At 46.2% G+C, this 22,155-nt stretch overlaps 1 protein-coding gene across 7 annotated transcripts in view; it reads left to right on the forward strand.

Annotated features, from left to right (window-relative positions):
• PAK3 (p21 (RAC1) activated kinase 3) overlaps positions 1 to 18,379 on the forward strand; it is a 161,630-nt gene extending 143,251 nt beyond the window's left edge. For all 7 annotated transcript variants that reach the window (XM_029067420.2, XM_029067425.2, XM_039912378.1 and 4 more), the window contains 8 exons: positions 1,634 to 1,697; positions 3,936 to 3,984; positions 5,219 to 5,331; positions 6,778 to 6,895; positions 8,335 to 8,434; positions 8,982 to 9,178; positions 13,337 to 13,474; positions 16,191 to 18,379. In XM_029067420.2, coding sequence (XP_028923253.1) covers positions 1,634 to 1,697; positions 3,936 to 3,984; positions 5,219 to 5,331; positions 6,778 to 6,895; positions 8,335 to 8,434; positions 8,982 to 9,178; positions 13,337 to 13,474; positions 16,191 to 16,280 — 869 coding nt within the window. In that variant the 3' untranslated portion in view covers positions 16,281 to 18,379. The remainder of the gene's footprint in view (positions 1 to 1,633; positions 1,698 to 3,935; positions 3,985 to 5,218; positions 5,332 to 6,777; positions 6,896 to 8,334; positions 8,435 to 8,981; positions 9,179 to 13,336; positions 13,475 to 16,190) is intronic.
• Positions 18,380 to 22,155: the final 3,776 nt, after the last annotated feature.

Below are 22,155 nucleotides of genomic sequence, written 5' to 3' on the forward strand. Positions count from 1 at the left end.
CTGTATGTAATAATAATAATAATGATGGTGATGGTATTTGTTAAGCGCTTACTATGTGCCGAGCACTGTTCTAAGCACTGGGGGAGATACAAGGTTATCAGGTTATATCTCCTTGTTTCTATTCATCTTGATGATGTTGTTTTGTTCTGTTTGGCTTTGCTGTCTGTCTACCCTGTTTAGACTGTCATTGGGCAGGGATTGTCTCTATCTGCTGCCAAATTGTGCATTCCAAGCGCTTAGTACAGTGCTCTGCACATAGTAAGCGCTCAATATATACTACTGAATAAAGGTTGTCCCAGGTGGGGCTTGCAGTCTTAATCCCCATTTTTCAGATGAGGTAACTGAGGCACAGAGAAGTAAAGTGACTTGCCCGAAGTCACTCAGCTGACAAATGGTGGAGCCAGGATTAGAACCCACGACCTCTGGCTCCTAAACCCGGGCTCTTTCCACTAAGCCACGCTGTATATCTGAGCCCCCAATCTCCTAGTTGGGTTTCGGGATCAGTCATTCAGGCAATTGTATTTATTGAGCGTTTACCGTGAGCAGAACACTGTACGAAACACTTGGGAGAGTAGAGTAAACAGATACATTCGCTGCCCACAACGAGTTTACAGGCTAGAGGGGAAAGTTTCTGCCACAGTTGAGGGAGGAGCCTTGGGAAGCTCTGTGGGGTTTGCCTCTTTGGGTTTGCCTCCTGGGTAGCCGGTTCTGTTTCTTGGGGCTCCCCTGCTGAGCCAAAAGTATTAGGGCAGCTCGGACCCTCTCGGGAGTGGGAGTGGGTGCCCGTGGCCAGGTCGGGTGGGATGGGGTGGGTTGGGAAGAAGCCATCACCTCGGCTCCACCCCTGGTAAGAGCAGGTGCAAGTCACCAGGACTCTCCCTCTTACTCACCAGTTACCCACAGCACGCCGTTCCCCTCCCCACTTTTTGAAAGAATGGGATCGGGAAGAGAGCGAATAATAGAATTACATAAAGACAGGAAAAGGAAAGAGGGAAAAAAGAGGAAAAGTTCCCTGTCTGCCTAACCCTGACAAAGATGGGGTGTTCTGCTAGTCATCCACTTAGTTTTAAAATAAGTAGCAAATGAAAGGAATTCTTCACATTGAAGACGGGAAGCATCTTGGCCTAAGTGGATAGAGCACTGACTGGGAGTCAGAAGGACCTGCATTGTAATCCCGGCTCCACCACTTTGCAGTGTGACCTTGGACAAGTCATTTAACTTCTCTGGGCCTGAGTTTCCTCATATGTAAAATAGGGATTAAGACTGTGAACCCCATGTGGGTCATGGACTGCTTCCAATCTGATTAACTTGTATCTACCCCAGTTCTTGGTACAGCGGTTTAACAAATACCATATATTTTAAAAAACACCATAATTCAGTAGTGGTGGTTCATGTTATAGTCTAATAGTTTCCATTAAGTATCAGAATCATCAGGCAAGAGTTTAAAATGATGAAAGCCAATAGTGTTAGTAATATCCCTGAATTACTAATTTGTTGTCAGTCTTGCTGGCACCCCATTGAGTAAATACTATAGATAGTATCTGGCCATTGATTTTTTTTATCTTGCCACCAACTACCGTTGGAAACTTAATCTTCTTTTTCAGATTGACTATCTCACTCTTCTCTCTTGTAGGAAGCATTGTAAGCGTTGGTGATCCTAAGAAGAAATATACACGATTTGAAAAAATTGGCCAAGGGTAAGACTTATTGTTGCGATCAATAATATTTACTGAGTGCTTACTGAGTGCGAAGCACTGTACTAAATGTGTGGAAAAATACAGCAGAACTAAGGCACACATTCCCTCTTCTCAAGGAGTTTACAGTGTAAGGAAGGAGACAGCCCAAAATTAGTTCAACATAGGGGAACAGGAGGAAGAAGCCAGGATATCATGAAGTCAATAGATATTTACTGAGCACCTACTCTGTGCAGAGCACTGAATTAGGCACTTGAGAAAGCACAGTAGAGTTAGTAGACATGATTCCTGGCCCCAAGTAGCTTACAATCCAGAGAGGGAGACAGACATTAAAGTAAAATACAAAGAGGGAGAAGCAACTGAATTGTAAGATTGAAGGTTTAGAGCTTCCGTGGAATGAGCACCTGAGTGCTCAGTTGAGGCACAAGTGCCAGAGTGGCAGTGGCTGGGGAGATGAGAGATTCGATCAGAGAAGCATCCTGGAGGAGATGTGATTTCGGAAGAGCTTTGAGGATGGGCAGGGCCACCATCGGGTGGATGGGAAGGGGAGTTCCAGGCAGAAGAGAGGACGTGAACAAGGAGTTGGTGGCGAAAGAGGCAAGAGCGAGGTGTGGTGAATTGGTTGACTTGAGGAAGTAGTGCGATTCTAGCACGATGAAATGGCCGAATTAAATGAGTGGCTGTGGACAGAATCATCCATATGCATCTAGGTGCTGATTTTAGGAATAAAAACCCAGCGCTGAGGGCGGTGGGCTGTTGGTTTGACGCAGCCATGGTGTTGTGTTGGGTAGGCTTTCCAGAGGAGGGGGTATTTTAGTGGGAAGCAACGTGGCTTAGTGGAAAGAGCATGGGCCTGGGGGTCAGAGGCCCCGGGTTCTAATTCCCTTCTGCCACTTATCTGCTGCGTGATCTTGGGCAAGTCATTTAACTTCTCTGTGCCTCATTTCCCTCCTCTGCCAAATGGGGATTCAATACCTGTTCTCTTTCCATTGTACTCTGCGAGCAACCATGTGATATCTGATTATCCTTTATCTACCCCGAACAGCTAGTACAGTGATTGGCATAAAGTAAGCATTTAGCAAATACTATTAGTGTTGCCAATATTATTTTGTGGAAGGGGTGAGTTGGTGGATTTGGTGAAGGGAGAGAGTGAGAGTTCTGACCCTTAACTCACTTGGCTCCCATATGAATTGTACAGCAAATCCAGTAACAGTAATTTTTCTAGTTCTACAGGTAGACTGATTTTATTGTTTTAGCTTCAATATTTTCTCCTTCCTCCTTGGAGACCTTGGAAGATGGTGACGAAGGGAAATTGGGGAGAAAGAGGAAGAGGGGTTAAAGTCCCCTGTCCCCATTACAGAACATGTATTTTGCTAGTCCCAAAATGTTGTTGACTCTCGCCGAGATTAACAACTGTAAACTCGTCGTGGGCAGGGAACGTGTGTACCAACTCTGTTGTGTTATACTCTACCAAGCCCTTAGTACAGTGCTCTGAACACAGTAAGTGCCCAGTAAAGACGAGTGGCTGGCTGATTGAGTGCTTGAGCGAGCATTTTCCAGCCCAGACGTGCTAATCCAAAGATTTCAAGGGAACAAGAGCAGCCGGGAGAGAATGAAAGACAGACTACCTGATCAGCCACAGCGAACCTAATTCTAGGTCGTTTGTCCAGTTTGCTAAAAGTAGCCGGGCCCACCTGCAAAAGCTGGGCAAATGCTATCCGAACTGGATTTGGGGCAGCGTAGTGAAGGCAATATTGTGCCACTCCTGTCCAGGTTCATATTGGCCTTTCCTTCATTCTGCTGAGGCAGCACTTCTGGTTTGCAGTTATTAGTGAGTCCACCCCAACGCTATTAGGAGCAGATGCAGAATTTGGTAGCAATGTCATAGATCTGTAGGCCGTGAAGCTCACATCTAAGAAATTGGACTATTCAAAAAAAAGGTTTCTTTCGACCGTGCTTAATTATCTCCTCAATCCTTTCTTTTGCCCCCCCACTGGATAAGTCCAGTTGAGTAATGTGGCCTGCTTCTTTGTTGCTTGACTTTTTTTTAATTGTTTTTTAAATAAGTAATTTTAAGCTGTATAGTCACATCCTCTATGTGATTTGTTTCATGGTCTCCAAGCCAGAGTCAGAACACTCAGATGTGCAGCCTGGCTTTTAGAAAAGGCAGATGTTTGGTTGAAGTATTCAGCTGTAATGCATGTGTAGGATGAGTATTTAATCTGGCAACTTGTTTTCTAGGGCGTCAGGTACTGTTTATACGGCAATAGATATCGCCACCGGACAGGAGGTGAGTGCGGATGTTCAAGCCTAATTTTTATTGCCTATTTTTATTACAATGATCAGTGGCCGTGTCTCTGCTGAGTTGCTGGATTTAATTGCCAAAGACCCAGATAATATAGGAAGTCCCTTACTCCCGATCCAGCTACACAGTGTAGTGGGAATACAGCCGTTTGTAAATTATTTGAATGTAACCCAAAGCTTTGGAGGTGAGGTTTGGGAACAGGGTAACCTGGTTAAGGGGGAAAAATGGTGAAACTTGAGCAAGTCACTTCACTTCTTTGGGCCTCAGTTATCTCATCTGTAAAATGGGGGTTAGGACTGTGAGCCTTATCTGGGACAGGAACTGTGTCCAACTCAATTACTTAGTTTCTGCCCCAGCACTTAATTCTGAGCTTGGCACAGAGTAAGTGCTTAACAAATACCATTATTACTGTTAATAATAAATGCCTCCTTCACAGGCTATCACCAGTGACTGTTCATAAGGTTTATTATGTGGTAGAATGTCACAACACCTATGCACAAAGACCAGTGTCTAAAAGTACGAGCCATGTGATTGTCCTAACCCTTGATAGAGTTTAGGTGGGTGGGGATGTTATCTTCGGGTTTAATGCATTTTTTTATGAGATTCATTCATTCAATCATATTTATTGAGCGCTTACTGTGTGCAGAGCACTGTACCAAGCACTTGGAAAATACAAATTGGCAACAGAGACAATCCCTACCCAACAACGGGCTCACAGTCTAGAAGGGGGAGATAGACAACAAACCGAAACAAGTAGACACGTACAAGTAGACAGGCATCACTACCATCCAAATGAAACCATAGATAAATAAATGAGATCTGAGTTAGGCAGTGCACTTGGAAGGAAAAGCAGGAGAGTAGGAGCCTGAAGACCCTACTTGCAATTCCGTCTCTATCGCATGATGGGTGACTTCTCTGGACCCCAATTTGCTCAGTTTTTAAATAGGGATGATGCCCCTCCCTATTTTATAGAGATGCCGTGAGGGGGAAAATTGAGCTCAGTAGTGAGAAAAGGCTTTAGAAAATAGAAAATGAATACATTTAGGATATGATACTGTTGTTGATAGTTATTTAATAAATGTGAGTAAGAGTGATAGTTAAAGGTAACTTGAACTTTCAGAATCTCTTTGATAGTTAACTGTGTGCTTTCCAGCGTTAATTTTTTTCATCATTTTATGGTTTTTCAATTCACCCTTCTGCCTCCCAATGTCAATTTTAGGTGGCCATAAAGCAAATGAACCTCCAACAGCAGCCGAAAAAGGAATTAATTATTAATGAAATTCTGGTCATGAGGGAAAATAAGAACCCCAATATCGTTAATTACTTAGATAGGTAAGTGTTACCTGGTGCTAAACACTGTTATATTTCACAGAGAGTAACTCTATACCCAATATGTATTTTGTGTGTTATTTGGAAGACATCCTCAAAACTTGTTGGTAAAATGCACTTGCTTATCCTTTATCAATTCCATCAAATACATAGAGACACCAGATGGCGGGGTGGGGGGACAATGGTGGTTTGTTTTTCCAAATGAAGGCATCAGTTCACCACCAGCAAACAGAATTCAACAAGGCATGAACCAGTGTACATGGGCATGGATTGCCATTTCTTAATCAAGAAGGAAGGTCTCTCCAACGGATATTTAATCAAAACTTTGTTTCAAACTGGAGTGTATCATGGGATAAAGGGGAGGAGAGAGGATCACTGATTACGATGTCCCTGCCCGAGCTTTGGGATTGGCTGTCATTGGACCCCCTAGTTTAAAAAAGACAGTATATTAATGTTGATCTCTGAAGTCACGCTTTTGACCCAAGTAATCGAGAACTCTGCAGATTCAGCCTTCTCTTCTTCCATCCCTCTCTCAGAATCTCCAGTCAGTCAGTCAGTCATATTTATTGAACGCTTACTATGTGCAGAACACTGACTAAGCACTTGGGAGAGTACAATACAACAGTAAACAGACACATTCCCTGCCCATAACGATCTTACAGTTTAAAGAGGGGGAAGACAGACCTTAATATTAATAAATAAATTACAGGTATGTACATAAGTGCTGTAGGGCTGGGCGGGGGGTGATGAATAAAGGGGCCAAAAAAGGGTGACGCAGAAGGGAGTGGGGGAAAAGGAAAGGAGGGTTTAATCAGGGAAGGCCTCTTGGAGGAGATGTGCCTTCAGTAAGGCACATGAAACAGCATAAAGGTAAGGAAAGTACTAGCTTGACTGTCCTCAAGGGAGGCTTCAGAACATAGGCAGGGAGGAAATGACCACCCCCAACACCCCCAGCAACTATTTATCATAACTGCCAGTCATACTTACTCCCCAGCCAATCCGGAAACACAATAGGAAGAAGCAGCCCAGCCCACTGCCTTATTTCCACATACCTGCTGTGAGACCTTGGGCAAGTCACTTCACTTCTCTGTGCCTCAGTTCCCTCATCTGCAGAATGGAGATCCCTTCTGCTTCCTACTTAGACCATGAGTCCCATGTGGTTCCTGATTATCGTTTATCTATGCCAGCACTTAATACAGTGCTTGGCACATAGTAAATGCATAAAAATGCCAGTATTTTTGGCACTATTACAATTACTATAAAATCAAAACAAGTCATGTCAAGGTAAACTGGGCTCAGTTATGACGAATGTTATCACTAACATTCTCAGCATCATTTTTGTTTGAAAGGGCCAGATTACGTTTCAAGTAATAATGGGGGAAAAAAAGGAATTCTTAAGTAGGAAATCCACGAATCACTGAAGATCTTTTTTTTGTTTTCTCGTTTCAGCTACTTAGTGGGCGACGAACTTTGGGTGGTAATGGAATACTTAGCCGGGGGCTCCTTGACGGACGTCGTCACAGAGACCTGCATGGATGAAGGACAGATCGCCTCTGTCTGTAGAGAGGTAAGAGCTGCACACAGCTGTTAGGGCTCAAGGAAGCACCGAGGTGGGATTTCTCATCTTTGATCAGAAATTATTTGTAGAAAAAGGAAGAAATGCGGAAACCTTCTCGAAGGACAGTATATCGGAACGTATTGTTTTATCTTTGCTGAAAGGCCAACCATGTCGGTGATTATTCAACGTAAAGCCTAAGGGAGAAATTATGCCATTTTAGATATTGTCATTTGGATCAAAGTAGTTAGAGGAGGCCCAGAATAGATTATATGGCCTGAGCTATTCCATTCGCTAGGTCAGCACAACTCAAACTAACCAGCTCAATACCGGTTCTCTCCTTCATTTGTGTTGGGTGGATCAGTGACCTTGGCATTATGATATATTCTTCTGATGAGGAGAAGCTTCACACTCCTTCTCTTTTCTCCCGTGTGCATGGAAAATTCATTAACTTTACAGTAAAAAGCCTTTTCCAAACAACCATGTAAGCAAGATTTGAAAGAACACCTCACCCTTGCGTAATCCTCCAAAATGACTGTCTTCTCCCTCCTTGGGTCACCTCCTTCCCCATCTCCCCACCCCCCCACTCACATGCCCTTCCTCCTGACTGAGTGGCTCTTCTTGAGTGAAGAATTCAGTCAGTTTGCAAGCAGTCAAAGATTTTTCCGGTGACAGTTGCAGCCACCATCTCAAAAGATTTGGGGTCTTGTCTGTGCAGTGAGCAAGGCTCTTCAAGGTTCAGTGAGGATTGCTTGTTTTTAGCCCCATACTCTCCCCCCCAGCCACTCAACCCAGAAAGGGTTTGATTATCAGTGGCCCTTTCTTCAGATGCAAGCAACAACAGTAGTCTGCTCTGTAGTAATTCCCAGTGTAAAATCACTCTCTATTCTTTCTGGGTTTTTATAGATTTGTCTGTCATGTTCGGCAGGAACTGAAAAATTCACTGCTATGAACTGTAGTCCCATTAGTGCTTATGAGGGAAGTCAGCTATACAGCTATACTAATTGGCATTTCTAATTGCAAATGCAATGTGATGAGATGATGATGATGGTATTTGTTAAGCGCTTACTGTATGCCAAGCAGAGTCCTAAGCGCTGGGGTAGATACAAGGTAATCAGGTTCTCCCACGTGGGGCTCACCGTCTTAATCCCCATTTTACAGAAGAGGGAACTCTGAGGCACAGAGAAGCAAAGTGACTTGCCCAAGTTCACACAGCAGACAAGTGGCAGAGCTGGGATTAGAACTCATGACCTCTGACTCCCAAGCCGGGGCTCTTTCCACTAAGCCACAACTGCTTTATGTAGGCTCTTGCTTTTCTAACAGTGTACAAAGAGCCAGCAGTTTCATGTAGCACCAGATTCTACACTGGCTCCGAAATGTGAAATGCTAGCGATTTGTATTTCTATGTGTTGAAGTCAGAACTTTTAAGGTGTTTTTTTTCCTTCCTTTAGTGCCTCCAAGCCTTGGATTTCTTGCATTCAAATCAAGTGATCCATAGAGACATCAAGAGTGACAACATTCTGCTCGGAATGGATGGATCTGTTAAACTGAGTAGGTATTTTCGTCCAGGTGGTGTTTGGGGGACCGGGTATTGGATTGCTGCAAGTTGCGACCCATTTCGACAGCAAAGCACTAGTCGACTTGGGATAGCAGGAAATGCAAATTTAACACAGGAGTAAAGCATCAAATTAGAAAAAGATCAAAGTTGTACTATACCCAGAGCAGAGGTCCAGTTTTCCAGGAGCTAATATTTCTGAATCTCCACTTGCAATATAGACGTTAAATTTGTGCCCCAGTCTCTCCCAAAGCACTATCATTTGATCAGTGAGTGGTATTTATTGGGCACTTACCGGGTGCAGAACACTGCACTAAGTCCCTAGGAGACTATAGTGCTACGGAGTCGGTAGATACGTTCCCTGCCCCCAAGGAACTTGCAGGCTTGTGTGTTGTCCCTACATCAAAACTCTGGAGACTCACCAAAAGGCCTCCTGACTTAGGTAAGCAGTAGTCAGTGGTCCCCTTGGCCAGGCACCGTGAGAGTCATCTTCTCAGTTTCATTGCTTGAGTTGACAGTAACCTGCCTGTCCTTTCCCTGCAGCCGATTTTGGGTTTTGCGCTCAGATCACCCCTGAGCAGAGTAAACGGAGCACGATGGTGGGGACTCCGTACTGGATGGCACCCGAAGTGGTGACAAGGAAAGCGTATGGACCCAAAGTGGACATCTGGTCGCTGGGGATTATGGCCATAGAAATGGTGGAAGGAGAGCCCCCGTACCTCAACGAAAACCCCCTCAGGGTAAGTGCCAGTAAAATCCTAGGCTGCTTTACCACTCTGCTCCCTGCTTTTCCCTCCTATTTTCTCTTTCTTTTTTTTCCCTTTTTTTTTTTTTTGCCATTCCCTTGAAATCTTGAAAAAAGCTTGCTATCATTTCATTGATAATCAAAATGAAGATCATTTTTCTTCTACCTATCCCCATTACAAATGAGGCAGCATCTCCAGCTCTCTTGAAGGAGCCTGGAAAGGTAAAACTAACCATCAGTAAATGGTTACCTTCATCTGTCGCTCAGTCCATACATATTTCACAAGTTTGTCTTAAGGGAACAGTGTGCTAGGAAAATGTAATTATGGCTACAGCTTTCTTTTTTGTGAGAAGAAGGGGGGCTCATCATTTCACTGGACAGGGTTCAGGGCAGCAGTTCAGCCCACACTCATTCTCATCAACCCCTTTCCCCTCCTCAGCTGACATTCGGCACAGTTATCTAACAGCTGAACAACAGCCGCTCGAGAGCGCTTTACACTTCTTTCCAGTGGCAAGTGGTTCCCCCCCAAAATGGTCCTAATCCCAAAAGAAATACCGGGACTTTGAGAAATACTGCTTGTCTCAAAGCAGGAGATACGTACGTACTATTTCCTCAATTTTTTTTAAAGAAAGCAGGTTTCTGATTATATACTTTGTGGCCTGCGCCCGCTGACTATGTCCATCCACCATCCAGGGTGTTTCTCGAAGGCCCCAGGGTGAATAGCCCTCTATGCCAGATGATTGAGAATGTAATGAGCCTGCCATAGTATCAACCTTTTACTTCTACCAAGTAGAAATGAATCTTGGGTTAAAAACCTAACTTCCGGACCGAAATACCCAAATCTTATTTTTATCATCTCTGTGAATGTCTCCAGATGTTCTGTCGAATTCATAAAAAAAAAGTGTCTTTCTACTGCCTGTGAGCCATTCTGCCCCAGATTTCACAAGAAGATGACTAAAGTGCCTGTGGAGAGAAAACTTTTTTTTCCTTCTAAAATCAGATTCTAAGCCAGTCATTTTTATATGCAGGAAAACCGGGTCTTCGTGGCCCAAGGTAAGCTCGGTCTTTAGACTGTAAGCTTGTCCTGTAGAATGTAAGGTGACTGTAAGGGAATGTGTCTGTTTATGATTATCTCGTACTCTCCCAAGTATTTAATACAGTGCTGTGCACACAGTAAGCGCTGAGTAAGTACCACTGACTGATAGATGTTTCACTGGTGTGGTCAGTGTGTTTTTGATTGCTGGTCGAGGCTTTGGTTTAATAGCGGGTGGTAGACCAGTCCTAAGCATGGTCAGCCCAAGGATGTGAAGTGAATTCTCTGTTCGGAGAGCGTTTTTATAGATTCAGCACTTGTACTAGAACCTTTCTCCCACTGTCCTCGTCAGTGGTGACAGCCTTATGTGCATTTGGCTTGGATTGAGAGAACGGATCAGAGAAACAATTTGTGAACTAAATCAGCTGGAAGTAAAATGGTCCAGTGAGTGGAAGAAACAGGATTCAAATCTGTTTCTGCCAGATAATTGAAAGGTAATAAGTCCCTAGGGTATTCAAGGACATATCTTCCATTCCCTTTTCCCATCACAAAAAGGTTACTCGGTCTTATTTTTTTTAAAGTATCAGACTGGCAGTCTTAGAAAAGCCGCCCTGATTTCGACCTTTATTAAAGCCAGAGAACCATAGAACAGACTGCTGGTAATCAATAATTTGTAGGTGTAGGGAACCCAGTTTGGTGAAATCTATTGACAGAAGATGAATGTTGGCTGTTCAGTGCAGAATCGATCAATACATAGTATTTATTGAGCACTGTATCAAGCGCCTGGTAGAGTGCAGTACAGCAGAGTTGGCAGAGGCTTTCCCTGTCCACAAGGAGCTTCCAGTCTCATGGTTTACAACTATGTGACCTCTTCAAGCTTCCAGTCTAGAGAACTGGGCAGCTGCCGATTTCCAAAGACTGAAATAGAGAACTAATAGAACTTCTTAGAAGCAGTTGTTTTTGTTTTACACAGTAGGCTTCACAAGCAAGTGGTTTTGATCTATCCTCATCCAGTAATTTAGGAGCCAGCTAGAGAGTCAAGATTTGAAGTAATACAGCTTTGAGTCTTCTGGTATCTGTCAACAGTTAGCTGGGTAGCAGGAACATAACTGTCGGAGCTCTTCCTAGCTGCTCACCCAGTTTTCCATTGACATCTTTCTGGCTAAAATCAACTCTGATCTAATTTCCTTGGTGTCTTCGTTGCCTTTGGCAATTTTGACCACTCCCTCGTTGGAGAAAGTCATCCTGGCTTAACTGACAAACTAATCTTTGGATTCACTTACCCCCTTGCTCATCACTCATCACTCCATTTCAGTTTCCTTTTCTGGGAGACGGAGGAGGAGGGAGACAAGGAGACGGATCCACCAGCATCTCCAGAATCTGGCCCTTCTTCTTCATCCCACTGGCCAGCACGCTAGTCCAGACATCTGTCAAATTCCAGCTTAATTACCGAATCAGCTTTTTTGCTGAGCTCCTTGCCTCCATTCTCACTCCTTTCCAATCCATACTTCGCTCTGCAGCCCACATCATTTTTCTCAGATGTCATTCTGCACCCATCCTCCCACCCCTCAAAATAGTAACTGTGGTATTTGTTAAGTGCTAACTGTGTGCCAGGCACTGTTCCCAGAGCTGGGATAGATAAAACCCTTAATAGTTGTTCACTCTCTCTGCATCAAACAGAAACTCCCAACAATAATAATTATGGTATTTATTAAGCACTTACTTTGTGCCAAGCACTGTTCTAAGCGCTTGGATAGATACAAGGTAATCAAATTGGACACAGTCCCTGTCCCACATGGGGCTCAAAGTCTCAATTCCCCAGATGAGGGTAACAGGAAAGTTAAATGCCTTGCCCCAGGTCACACAGCAGACGCGTGGCGGGGCCGGGATTAGAACCTGCGACCTCTGACTCCCCAGCCCGTGCTCTTGCCACTAGGCCATGCTGCTACTTTGAAACTCATTCAACTGTCTCCCTCCTGATTATCCACTCGCTTCTATTACATTACAGCTCGTACTCTTTATTCCTCTCAAACTACTCCACTCTTCCCTTCACTCTTCTCTCCTACCGCCGGCCTCTTGCTCACCTTCTTCCCCTCTCCTTCCCCCATCTCTCAAGTCCTCCTGAAATGACATGTCGTCCAGGAGGCCCATCCCCAGTTAATTTATCATCTTCCCTCCTACTGCCACTTCAGCCCTTCCGTGCCTGCTAAATTCTCAGGAACTCCCAACACCTTCCTTCTTCCTTACTTCCTCCTCTCTGTAGTTGATTAAAGTAACTGTCTCTCCTGGTAGATGGATAGCTACTTGAGGGCGGGGATCCCACACTCAGATTCTGTTGTGCTCTCTCCCAAGCCCTTAATACACAGTCGGTGCTCGGTAAATGCTGTTGATTTGATTGATGAATCATCAACTCCAAGGGTCTCTATTTCTGGTCTGCCCTCTTTTCCCTTAAACCCTCTTGCTTACATTCTTTGTTCCCCTCAAGATAACGACTCGTCCGTCCGTTTTTTCCATCTTGCCCCCTGGCACCCCGCCCCTGGCAGATTTGCCAAGCCACCCCTCTCCTTCCCCGCTCTCCTCCCCCAGAAGCCTACTTCAAGACCCACCTCCTCCAAGGGGTACTCCGTGATCACGTCACCTTCTTGCTCATGGCAACCTTGGCAACCGCATCAGGTCACTGCGGCACTCCTATGTGATGGTGTATCTGTTAAATGAGTTACTGCTCCTCTCGTGCAAATTGGTAGCCCACCCAGGACTTGTTTGGTGTTGAGGGCCAGGGGCGGGTTTTTGAATTTTTGGATTACAAAATGAACTTTAAATCGTAGTCCTTAAAAGAAACCGACTTCTGTCATGCCCTATTAGGCTACAGTCTCCCTCGTCTGTAGGGAGAATTTCCTCTCCTATCGTGGTAAATTTTGGTGGAACAACCCTAGTCATTTCCACACCCCGCCACAAATCATCCCCTTCACCAGTGGCATGTAATGAAAGTTGGAGTGAATGTCCAGGCTCGTTCCCGGAGCCAGCCTAGCCCCGGCAGGCCGAGACCGCCCCCCCAGCCCCTCAGCCCCGGTCCCTGCAGTCAGGACTGCCCTGAGCAGGTTCTTTCATTTTTGTTCTTAGGCCCTGTATCTGATAGCGACCAACGGCACCCCCGAGCTTCAAAACCCGGAGCGACTGTCGCCCGTATTCCGAGACTTTCTTAATCGCTGTCTCGAGATGGACGTGGACAGACGAGGCTCTGCCAAGGAGCTCTTACAGGTAAACGAGGCTCGCGGTATGGGGGCAGCCGTAAGGGAAGAAGAGTTGCTGATCCTTGGGGAGATGGGTCGAGGTCTGGCAGAAGTTGCCCCCTTGTGAAGCCTTTCCCCTAGGATGGAACTGATGAGCTTTGCTTCTCTAAGTCTTAAATCCTGAAACGAGAGTCGGGACTTGGCAGTTTTTGAGTGTTCGGGGCACGTGGAAAGGATTTACCCTGCTCTGTGTTGGGAGCAGAATTTCCTTTGGTTTCAAAGCTGCCACTGCTTCCTGGGAGGCTGCATTTGTGACTGGGCATATAATGAGAGAGAATTTCACGCCTGCTTGTCCATGCAAGCAGTGTGGCCTAGTGGATAGAGCACAAGCTTGGGAGTCAGGACCTGGGTTCTAATCCTGCCTTTCTCACTTGTCTGTTGTGTGACCTTGGGCAAGTCACTTCACTTTTCTGGCCTCAGTTAACCTCATCTGTAAAATGGGGATTAAGACCTTGAGCCCTGTGCAGGACAGGGACCATGTCCAACCCGATTAGCTTCTATCGACCCCAGTGCTTAGTACAGTGCTTGGCACATATTAAGCGCTTAACAAATGCCATATATTATCATTATTATTACGACGCAATGCAGCCGAGCGCTGTTTCCGCCCTCCCCCCCAACCCGTTATTGGGGTGAGCATTACACTGACGAAACCGGTGGTGAAGCTGGGAAAGGTGGGACTCACTGCTAACAGACTATGTGTTTGAGGCTGTGTTTTGGTAGTAGCAGTGAGGGTTTGCAGTGAGCCATCCACAGTCTCTCGCCCAGTCCTTCTGCTCCCAGCAGGAAGCATTGCAGAACTTCTGGGGGTCGGGGGTGGTTTTCAGCTAATTGTTTCAGAGAGCAGCCGGGCCTGCTTGGCAAACACCTGCCTCAGTGGGTGAGGGCTTGCCCGGGGCACTCTTCTCAAGAGAGCAGGGTAGTCCAATGGAAAGAGCATAGGCCTGACAGATAAGAGACCCGGGGCCAGTCCTAATTCTGCCGCTGACCTGCCGTGTGACCTTGGGCAAGTCGCTTAACCTCTCTGGGCCTTAGTTTCCTCCTCTGTAAAACGGGGACGATACCTGCCTTCCCCACCTCTCTGAAGGTGCAAGCTGGGTCGGAAAGGGGCTGTATCTGATAGGATCATCTTCTATCTACCCCAGTGCTTTGCCCAGAGTAAAAGTGTAATAAAAGGCCTTAACTAACTGGAAAAGTTTTGGCATCTTGTGAGCCTTTTGGGTGACTCCATCTTTGCTCTCCTTTCTCAGCCTCCTCTGTTTGCTGAGAATTGACTGTGTCCAACCCAATTATCTTGTATCTACCCCAGTGCTTAGTAGAGTGCTTGGCACATAATAATAATAATAATGTTGGTATTTGTTAAGCGCTTACTATGTGCAGAGTACCGTTCTAAGCGCTGGGGGAGATACAGGGTAATCAGGTTGTCCCATGTAAGGTTCACAGTTAATCCCCATTTTACAGATGAGGGAGCTGAGGCACAGAGAAGTTAAGTGACTTGCCCACAGTCACATAGCTGACAAGTGGCAGAGCTGGGATTCGAACCCATGACCTCTGACTCCCAAGCCCAGGCTCTTTTCACTGAGTCATGCTGTTTCTCTGCACATAGTAAGTGTAGGCATGGCCTAGTGGATATAGCACAAGCCTGGGAGACAGGAGGACCTAGGCTCTAATCCCTGCTCTGCCGCATGTCTGCTGTGTAACCTTGGGCAAGTAACGTAACTTCTGTGGGCCTCAGTTACCTCATCTGTAAAATGGGAATTAAGACTGGGAGCCCTGGGTGGGACATGAACTGTGTCTGACCGATTACCTTGTGTCTACCCCAGCACTTCGAACAGTGCCTGGCACAGAGTAAGCACTTAAAAAATACCATAAAAAATGAATTTAAAAAAACCACAATTATTGTTGTATGTACCATTTCCAGAAGGAATAGGCCAAGATGGGAGCCCCCCATCCATCATCCTCCCACCCTCACTTGTCTATTAGCCTAGAACCAGAGTCTGCTTCCAAAGGGAAAGGTCCAGAGAGCATCCAATTTTAAGCCATTTTGGTGCGATTCGAGGAAGAACTAGAGTTTCAGGCTTTACATCTTTAGGATGCTTGGGATTTTAATTTGAGACTCTCTAGATGCACCTTTGGGGAAGCACCCAGAAACTCACAGGCGTAGGATGTTGAAAAACAGCATTATTCCGAGTTTCTCTGGCTGTGCATGTGGTTTTGTGATGTATTTTTAAAATGGGCAACAAAGAAGTCCAAAAACCAGGTTGAGAGAAGGGCCAGGTGTGGTGGAGTGTGGTCTAGTGGATAGAGCCCAGGCCTGGAAGTCACAAGGACCTGGATTCTAGTCCCAACTTGGTCACTTCTGTGCTGGGTGACCTTGGGCAAATGACTTCACTTCTCCCAGGCCTCAGTTAGTTACCTCAACTTTAAAATGGGGATTAAGATGGTGAGCCCTATGTGGGACAGGGAATGTGTCTAACCTGATTATCTTGTATGTACCCCATCGCTTACTACAGTGCCTGACGCGTAATAAGCACTTAACAAATGCCACACATTATTATTATTGTATTATTATTGTTGTTGATTTTGAGGTCTCCGTAGCTCAGACAAAAGGAGAAAGTTGCTTAAAATGAGTAGTGCCTTTTAGGTTCAGAAATGATGCCACTAATTGTTCATCTTCTCTTCTCTAGCATTCATTTTTAAAATTAGCCAAGCCTCTCTCCAGCCTGACTCCTCTGATCATTGCAGCCAAGGAGGCGATTAAGAACAGCAGCCGCTAGCACTGGGGGCCCGCCCCCCCCCCACCCCACCCCTCCATGCCAGTTCCCTCGGGAGCAGGACTGGAAAAAAAAGAAAAAGAAAAACTCTCAAACCTCAACTCCTGTGCTGCCGGACGGACGGACCAAAAGACAAACCGTCAACAGGCCTAAAGGGTGGGGCGGAATCGGCTCTCCTAGGAATAGCAACTTCCCATGAGTCTTTCTTCCCGCTCCTCAGATCACTTAACTTATTCTCCCAGCCGGAAAGCAGCCCCAGAGGAGGACAGCGAACACAGACGTGGCTTCCTCGAGGCCGTTTCCAACACGAAGCAAGAGGACTTCTTCCCGGTGAACAAACATTTCGTGCATTCACTTTTAAAACGGTGGGCTCTTAGAGGTGCACAGTCCCTTCTCTGAATGTTTTGGTTGGCTTTGGAGTTGGAGAAGGGGGCGGGGCGGCGGGGGAGGGGGCCTTCCTGGGTTCAGGGACGCCCTCAAAACCTCCTCCTGCCCCCCCACGAGGTAGTACGGTCTTTCTTTTAGAAGCCAGGAAGAAAGGACTAGGTAGAACGAGGGCAGCGGGGACCCAGCCTCCTGTTGAAGCAGCAGGCCTCCAACATCTCCCTCCCATTTTGAGCCTTCTTCCATAGTGGCAGCTTGAGTTGTGCAACTCTTTCTTTTCCTTGGAAAAGTTTATTTTAAGGAATAAAAAATACAGTGAAAAGATGGGTGAGTTTCCTCAGAAAGGTATTTTTTGTTGGGTTTGGTTTTTTTTCCTGTCGGTTGTTTTTTTTAGTTGACGCTCCAATGGTATCACTTTTTTCACCCCGGGAGAGTTTGACTCGGCAGTCGGTGTAAGCTTTCATTTGGACTACCGGAAAGGGGCGAGTGGAAATAACATTTCTAGAGAACCGCTCCCAACCCAGGGAAGCCTGCGGGGAGAGACGGGAATTTTTTTTGAGGGCAGAGACCCCTAACTGCCTGAGGGCGGTAAGGTGAATGAAGTTGAAATTGTTTTTGGCTCTTCGTGCGGTACACATATACTGAGGGAAGAAGAAACTTCTCAAACATTATCGAGCCAGGGAGTGATCTTTTTAATGTGAAAAGACGAAGGTTGTTCAATTTGACCATTTGTACTTTTTAATGATAAAGTGATCTGCAGGTGACAGTCGTGATTACTCCGAAAATCTGTTTTTGTAGAATATTTGCTGCAATATTTTCAGTTGTAAAAATGGGCGGACAGCGGAATGTGTTCCAACAGCGCTTGACTAAGGCCTCTGCCAGAGACCATCCTGTGAACCTTTTGATGCTATTGCAAGGTGAAGATTTTTTCAGATTCAGCTTGGTGGTGTTTGAATACCAGCTCCATCTTCCAACCAGCTCCTCTCCCTCACCCTCTCCCCTCAAGGTGGTTCCCAAAATATACCTACCTGTGGTTTGTCTGAGACCCACCGGGGAAATACTGAGGATTTTTGGGTTTTGTGGTTGGGTTTGGAATACACAGTTGTGGATTTACACTGACGGAATCATCCAAGGGAAAGAAAAAGAAAAATGTTTGGAGGATTTCTGAGAACAGTATACGCTTCTCTTTTTGAGTTCACTGTTTAATTGTTAGGACCTAGAAGATAGCATTTGGAGTCCTTGAAAAGCTGTTGATTTGTAATTTGTCGTGTATTGAGTGGACAACGTCTTCATGCGATGGTGAGAAGTCAAGGGGAAAGTGATTGTTTCTATTTCCGTGTACTGCTTTCTCTCTGCTGAAAATGCAGCAAGCTGACCCATGTAAGATAGCACTTTCTCTGGAGAGTTTCTGTCCAACGTACAATGGCACTCCCTTTGTTTAGGCAGTTACATTATTTGATTTCCTGTTATCCTATTTGTTGTCTTCAGCCGTGAGATTGGTGTGTTTTGGGGTTTTGTTTTGTTCTTTTACCCCCTTCCCAGGTGATCTCTGAAAAGAGATCATGGAAAAAGAAAATCCAAAGGTCATGTCACTTTGGCGTGATGGGATAGAAAATTCATTGGGGCCAGTGTTCCCAATGCAACTGCTTTTTCATAAGAGGCCTTAATTTGTATTTCCTTTTTTTAACAGTATTCTATTTTGCAGCAGTAAATGCTAGGATGCTGACATATTTCAGTAAGTAATCCTCCACCACAACCAAATGGCACCCAGTAATGGAATCTAGCTGACTCCGAAATGGAGGAGCTGCATCTCCGAGGTATTTCCTTGGAGAGGGGAAGGAGTAATCTTGGGTCCTGGGCTCCAGCCCTGCTCCTGAACCTTCTTATTTGCTTATTGGTATGATGCGTTCTGCATATCTGAGCAGATCACGCGAGAGCATCCTGGAGCAGCTTTGCCTTTGTGGAAAAAAAAAAGATATCTTATGCAACCTTGTAAATCTATGGGACCAGCCACTGGCAGTCACCCCGGTTCCTAAGACCCTTCCCTGGGTTGGAGAATTAGAGAGAGATCATTTTAAGAAGTGGAAAAATTTTTCCTCGCATCACCTAATTATTTTTTTTCTAACCCTGTAGTTATCTCCTCCCTTGCCCCAACCCACAGGTCAGAATTGCAGTCTTTACGTCGCTCCAAAGCTCTAGGCTGGTGAGGGGGTGTGAAGAGCCCATTGGCGAATGCTGGGCCAGAAGCGCTCGATAGTATTTATTGAACGCTTCCTACTCTGCAGAGCAGCAACAAGCAGCGCAGCCAAGAGATGATGATGATGGCATTTGTTAAGCACTTACTATGTGCAAAGCACTGTTATAAGCGCTGGGGAGGATACAAGGTTGATCAGGTTGTCCCACGTGGGCTCACAGTCTTAATCCCCATTTTCTAGATGGGGTAACTGAGGCCCAGAGAAGTTAAGTGACTTGCCCAAAGTCACACAGCTGACAAGTGGCTGAGCTGGGATTTGAACCCATGACCTCTGACTCCCAGGCCCGGGCTCTTTCCACTGAGCCACGCTGTTTTTAGAAGCACAGTGAAAGCGATTTGGGGAAACGCAGGTACCATTTTAGTAAAGGATCCAGGGAACGGTCTCGGGACGGCTGGAGTTCTGGAACCTCCGGGGCCATCGGGTTGGTCGCCACACTGGGGAACGTTTGAAACGTCCCCTACTGTGTCCGTCTGCTATTGTAAATACGTTCGCATCTCCCGTTACTGGACATGCATTTGGCTACTGGATAGCCAAATCTTTTTTGCAGGGTAACTGAAGTATGCATTCCTCCTCTCTTATGGGGTCCAGATTTCTTTCAGGCTGGGGAATTTCAGAGCCTCGTTTTTGTTCCCGTCAGCCGGCCCCCATGCCTCGCCCCTCCCCGGAAGCACAGTCAGCTACTCAAAGGCAAGAAAGACCGGCGTGACTTCCCGTCTGCCTGACAGCGTTTCTTTCCGAGAACCTGGAATGGTTTTTGCGTACAGAAAGACTTATTTCTCAATTCAGCGAGCATACAAATAATCCTATTCCTTTGCTCCGTGGATTGTCAAATGAGTAGGTTGGTAGTCCAGGCGAATTCACAGAATCAGTGGCTAGGAACATGGAAAATGAAGGCAGAAGTTGAGCCTGTCTGGCTAGAACACAGAACAGCTGGACGAGAAACTGTTGGTAGAGGTGCAGTGAGCTTCCTAGCCTGGGTGCTGAAGGTAAATTCATACACATACATCAACTCCTCTCTCTCCCTCTCCTCCCCTCTCTCACCCAAAGGCAGTTGGGGAGAGGCTGCTCACAAATTGAACACCCACCCCGATGGGCTTCCAAACATTTTCTTTTCAGGCCCTGGACTAGTAGACAGTGTCGGCCAGTACCCGTGGCTGGTGTGACCTAGCCAGTGTGGCCCCTGCATCTTTTACTAGTGCCCTTAAGTTAAGCTTTGGAGGGCAGCGGGGCCCTTAGAAAAAAATGGCCTGTTCCAGCTGGTTCTCATCTACGGGCTCGTTTGCGGTCCGGTTCGGCGGCCAGGTGGTTCAAGGAGCGCCGTAGCACTACTGGGTAAGGAAATGTTACAGAAATCTGGGTGGGTGGAGGGCGAGCCCACTCTCTCTTGTGGGTGTTTGCTCACGTCATTCGTCCCACGTCTCTACGTGTACGGTAATAGTTCTGATCCACAGGTTAAGGGAAGGTCCCTCAACAGCCAACCATCACGTAGAGTCGCCGATGCCCCGTCATCTCCTCTCCACTGTGGTGCTTTACAGATCACATTTGGGAAATCGGGGCATAGGTTTTCAACGTCTGAGCCTTCTGATGATGACTGCTGAGATTCAGGCCCAGGTAGTAAAGGCAAAATGCGAAGGGAGTTGCTATAGACACCGGGGCTGGGGGGGGTGGGGAAGGATATGGGACCAAAAGATAAATCTAGCAGAAAAGAGCCCGTGCCAGCCAGCTCTCGGGTTGGAATGACCCTCTCGGTGACTAGTAGCCATGTGGGATTACTGTATGCTCATGGCATTTTCTGGATGCACAAAAACACACGCACACACAAACCGCTGAGATTTTGCACCACATCCTGAAAGCATTAATGATTTCAGTGAACCTCAGTGCACTCCCCAGTTCAGTTGAAAGTGACCCGTCCTGAGGGTCTTCTGAATTCCCCTTGAGGGATCTGGATGAAAACAAAACCCAGAGGAGGAGTCTTTATTTTCATTTCTTTTTTTTAAATCAGAGCTGCATCTCATTTTGCTGGACATTCCTTTTTTTTTTAGGATGTGTTATCTGTAAAACCGTGTGGTGAAATTCTCCTGTAACTTTGGATTAAAAGGTACCTATGATTTTAAAAAATAATAATAAGTTATTTTCTTTAAATGCTGACGGCCTGGCTCCATCTTTCTGACCTCGGCGTCCTTTTTTTGGAGAGAGAATTTTTTGTTTCCAATATTAAGTTATTTTAAATTGTGGTTGAAGCAATAGAAAATTGAAATATGGATTGTGCATGACTGTGTCTTGAGTGTAAAAATATTGCAGTTTGAAACTTGGACCTAAAGTATTGAGAATAAAAGTGAAATACCATCGAAGCGTTTGGCTTTGCGCGCTCTGTCTCGCAATCCCTGTCGTGCTACAGTCATTCACACCTCTCGGGGCCCTAGAGAAGCATCTCTCTGGAAATCCTCGAAGCCGTGTTACCTTATCTCTCCCCGCCTCCCCCAGCCCAGGTGCCACGCTTCATCAAGCGCCCCAAGGACCGGAAACGTACCTGAGGAAACTCCAGGCAGCTTCGAGGTAAGTCCAAGAGAAACTCACCTCCCAAACGTCACCTATGAAACCGTGCCTGCTGTTAAAAAAGTCTGAAGCCACTCTGGTCCTTGAAATCACTCCCAGAATTCACACAGCCTTTGCGGGTGGGTTTCCTCCAACCTCCTCAGCCCGGCCCTGAATGGCTCTTTCACCGCCAGTCCAAGTCTGGGCAGTAAATGGGTTGGGAGGCAGTAGGGCTAGGCAGAGGATGAGGGGGCTGGGGGTGTGCCCCATGGTAGAGTGACGACAATTTGCCCCCCGCCAGCCAGCCGAGGGGCTCTTCACAGCTGGAACGGCGGTGGATCGAGAAGCAGAACCGAGGCCTGGAGGTGGAGAGGCTTGGGCTCCTCGCTCAGGGGCGAAGGCCTGGTAAGTCCCAGCCGGGTTAAGACACCGGCACACTCCTTCCACACTACCACCTCCTGACAGAGACGCAAGAGAGGTGGAGAGATGTAGAGAAAAATGTAGAGAGAGTGAGAGACGCAGGCTCTCAGAGAAGCAGAGAGAGACTAGGAGAGCTGTAGAAGGGCAACAGAGTCACAGTCCTGGAGAGAGGTAGAGAGATGCAAGGAGGTACAGCGAGAGGGACCAAGCCAAATGCAGAAAGGCAGAGACAAGCAGAGAAACATGCAGAGCAAAAGCTGCAGATGGACACAGGGAGACATAGA

Source organism: Ornithorhynchus anatinus, chromosome 6 (genome assembly GCF_004115215.2).
Source record: "Ornithorhynchus anatinus isolate Pmale09 chromosome 6, mOrnAna1.pri.v4, whole genome shotgun sequence".
NCBI lineage: Eukaryota > Metazoa > Chordata > Mammalia > Monotremata > Ornithorhynchidae > Ornithorhynchus > Ornithorhynchus anatinus.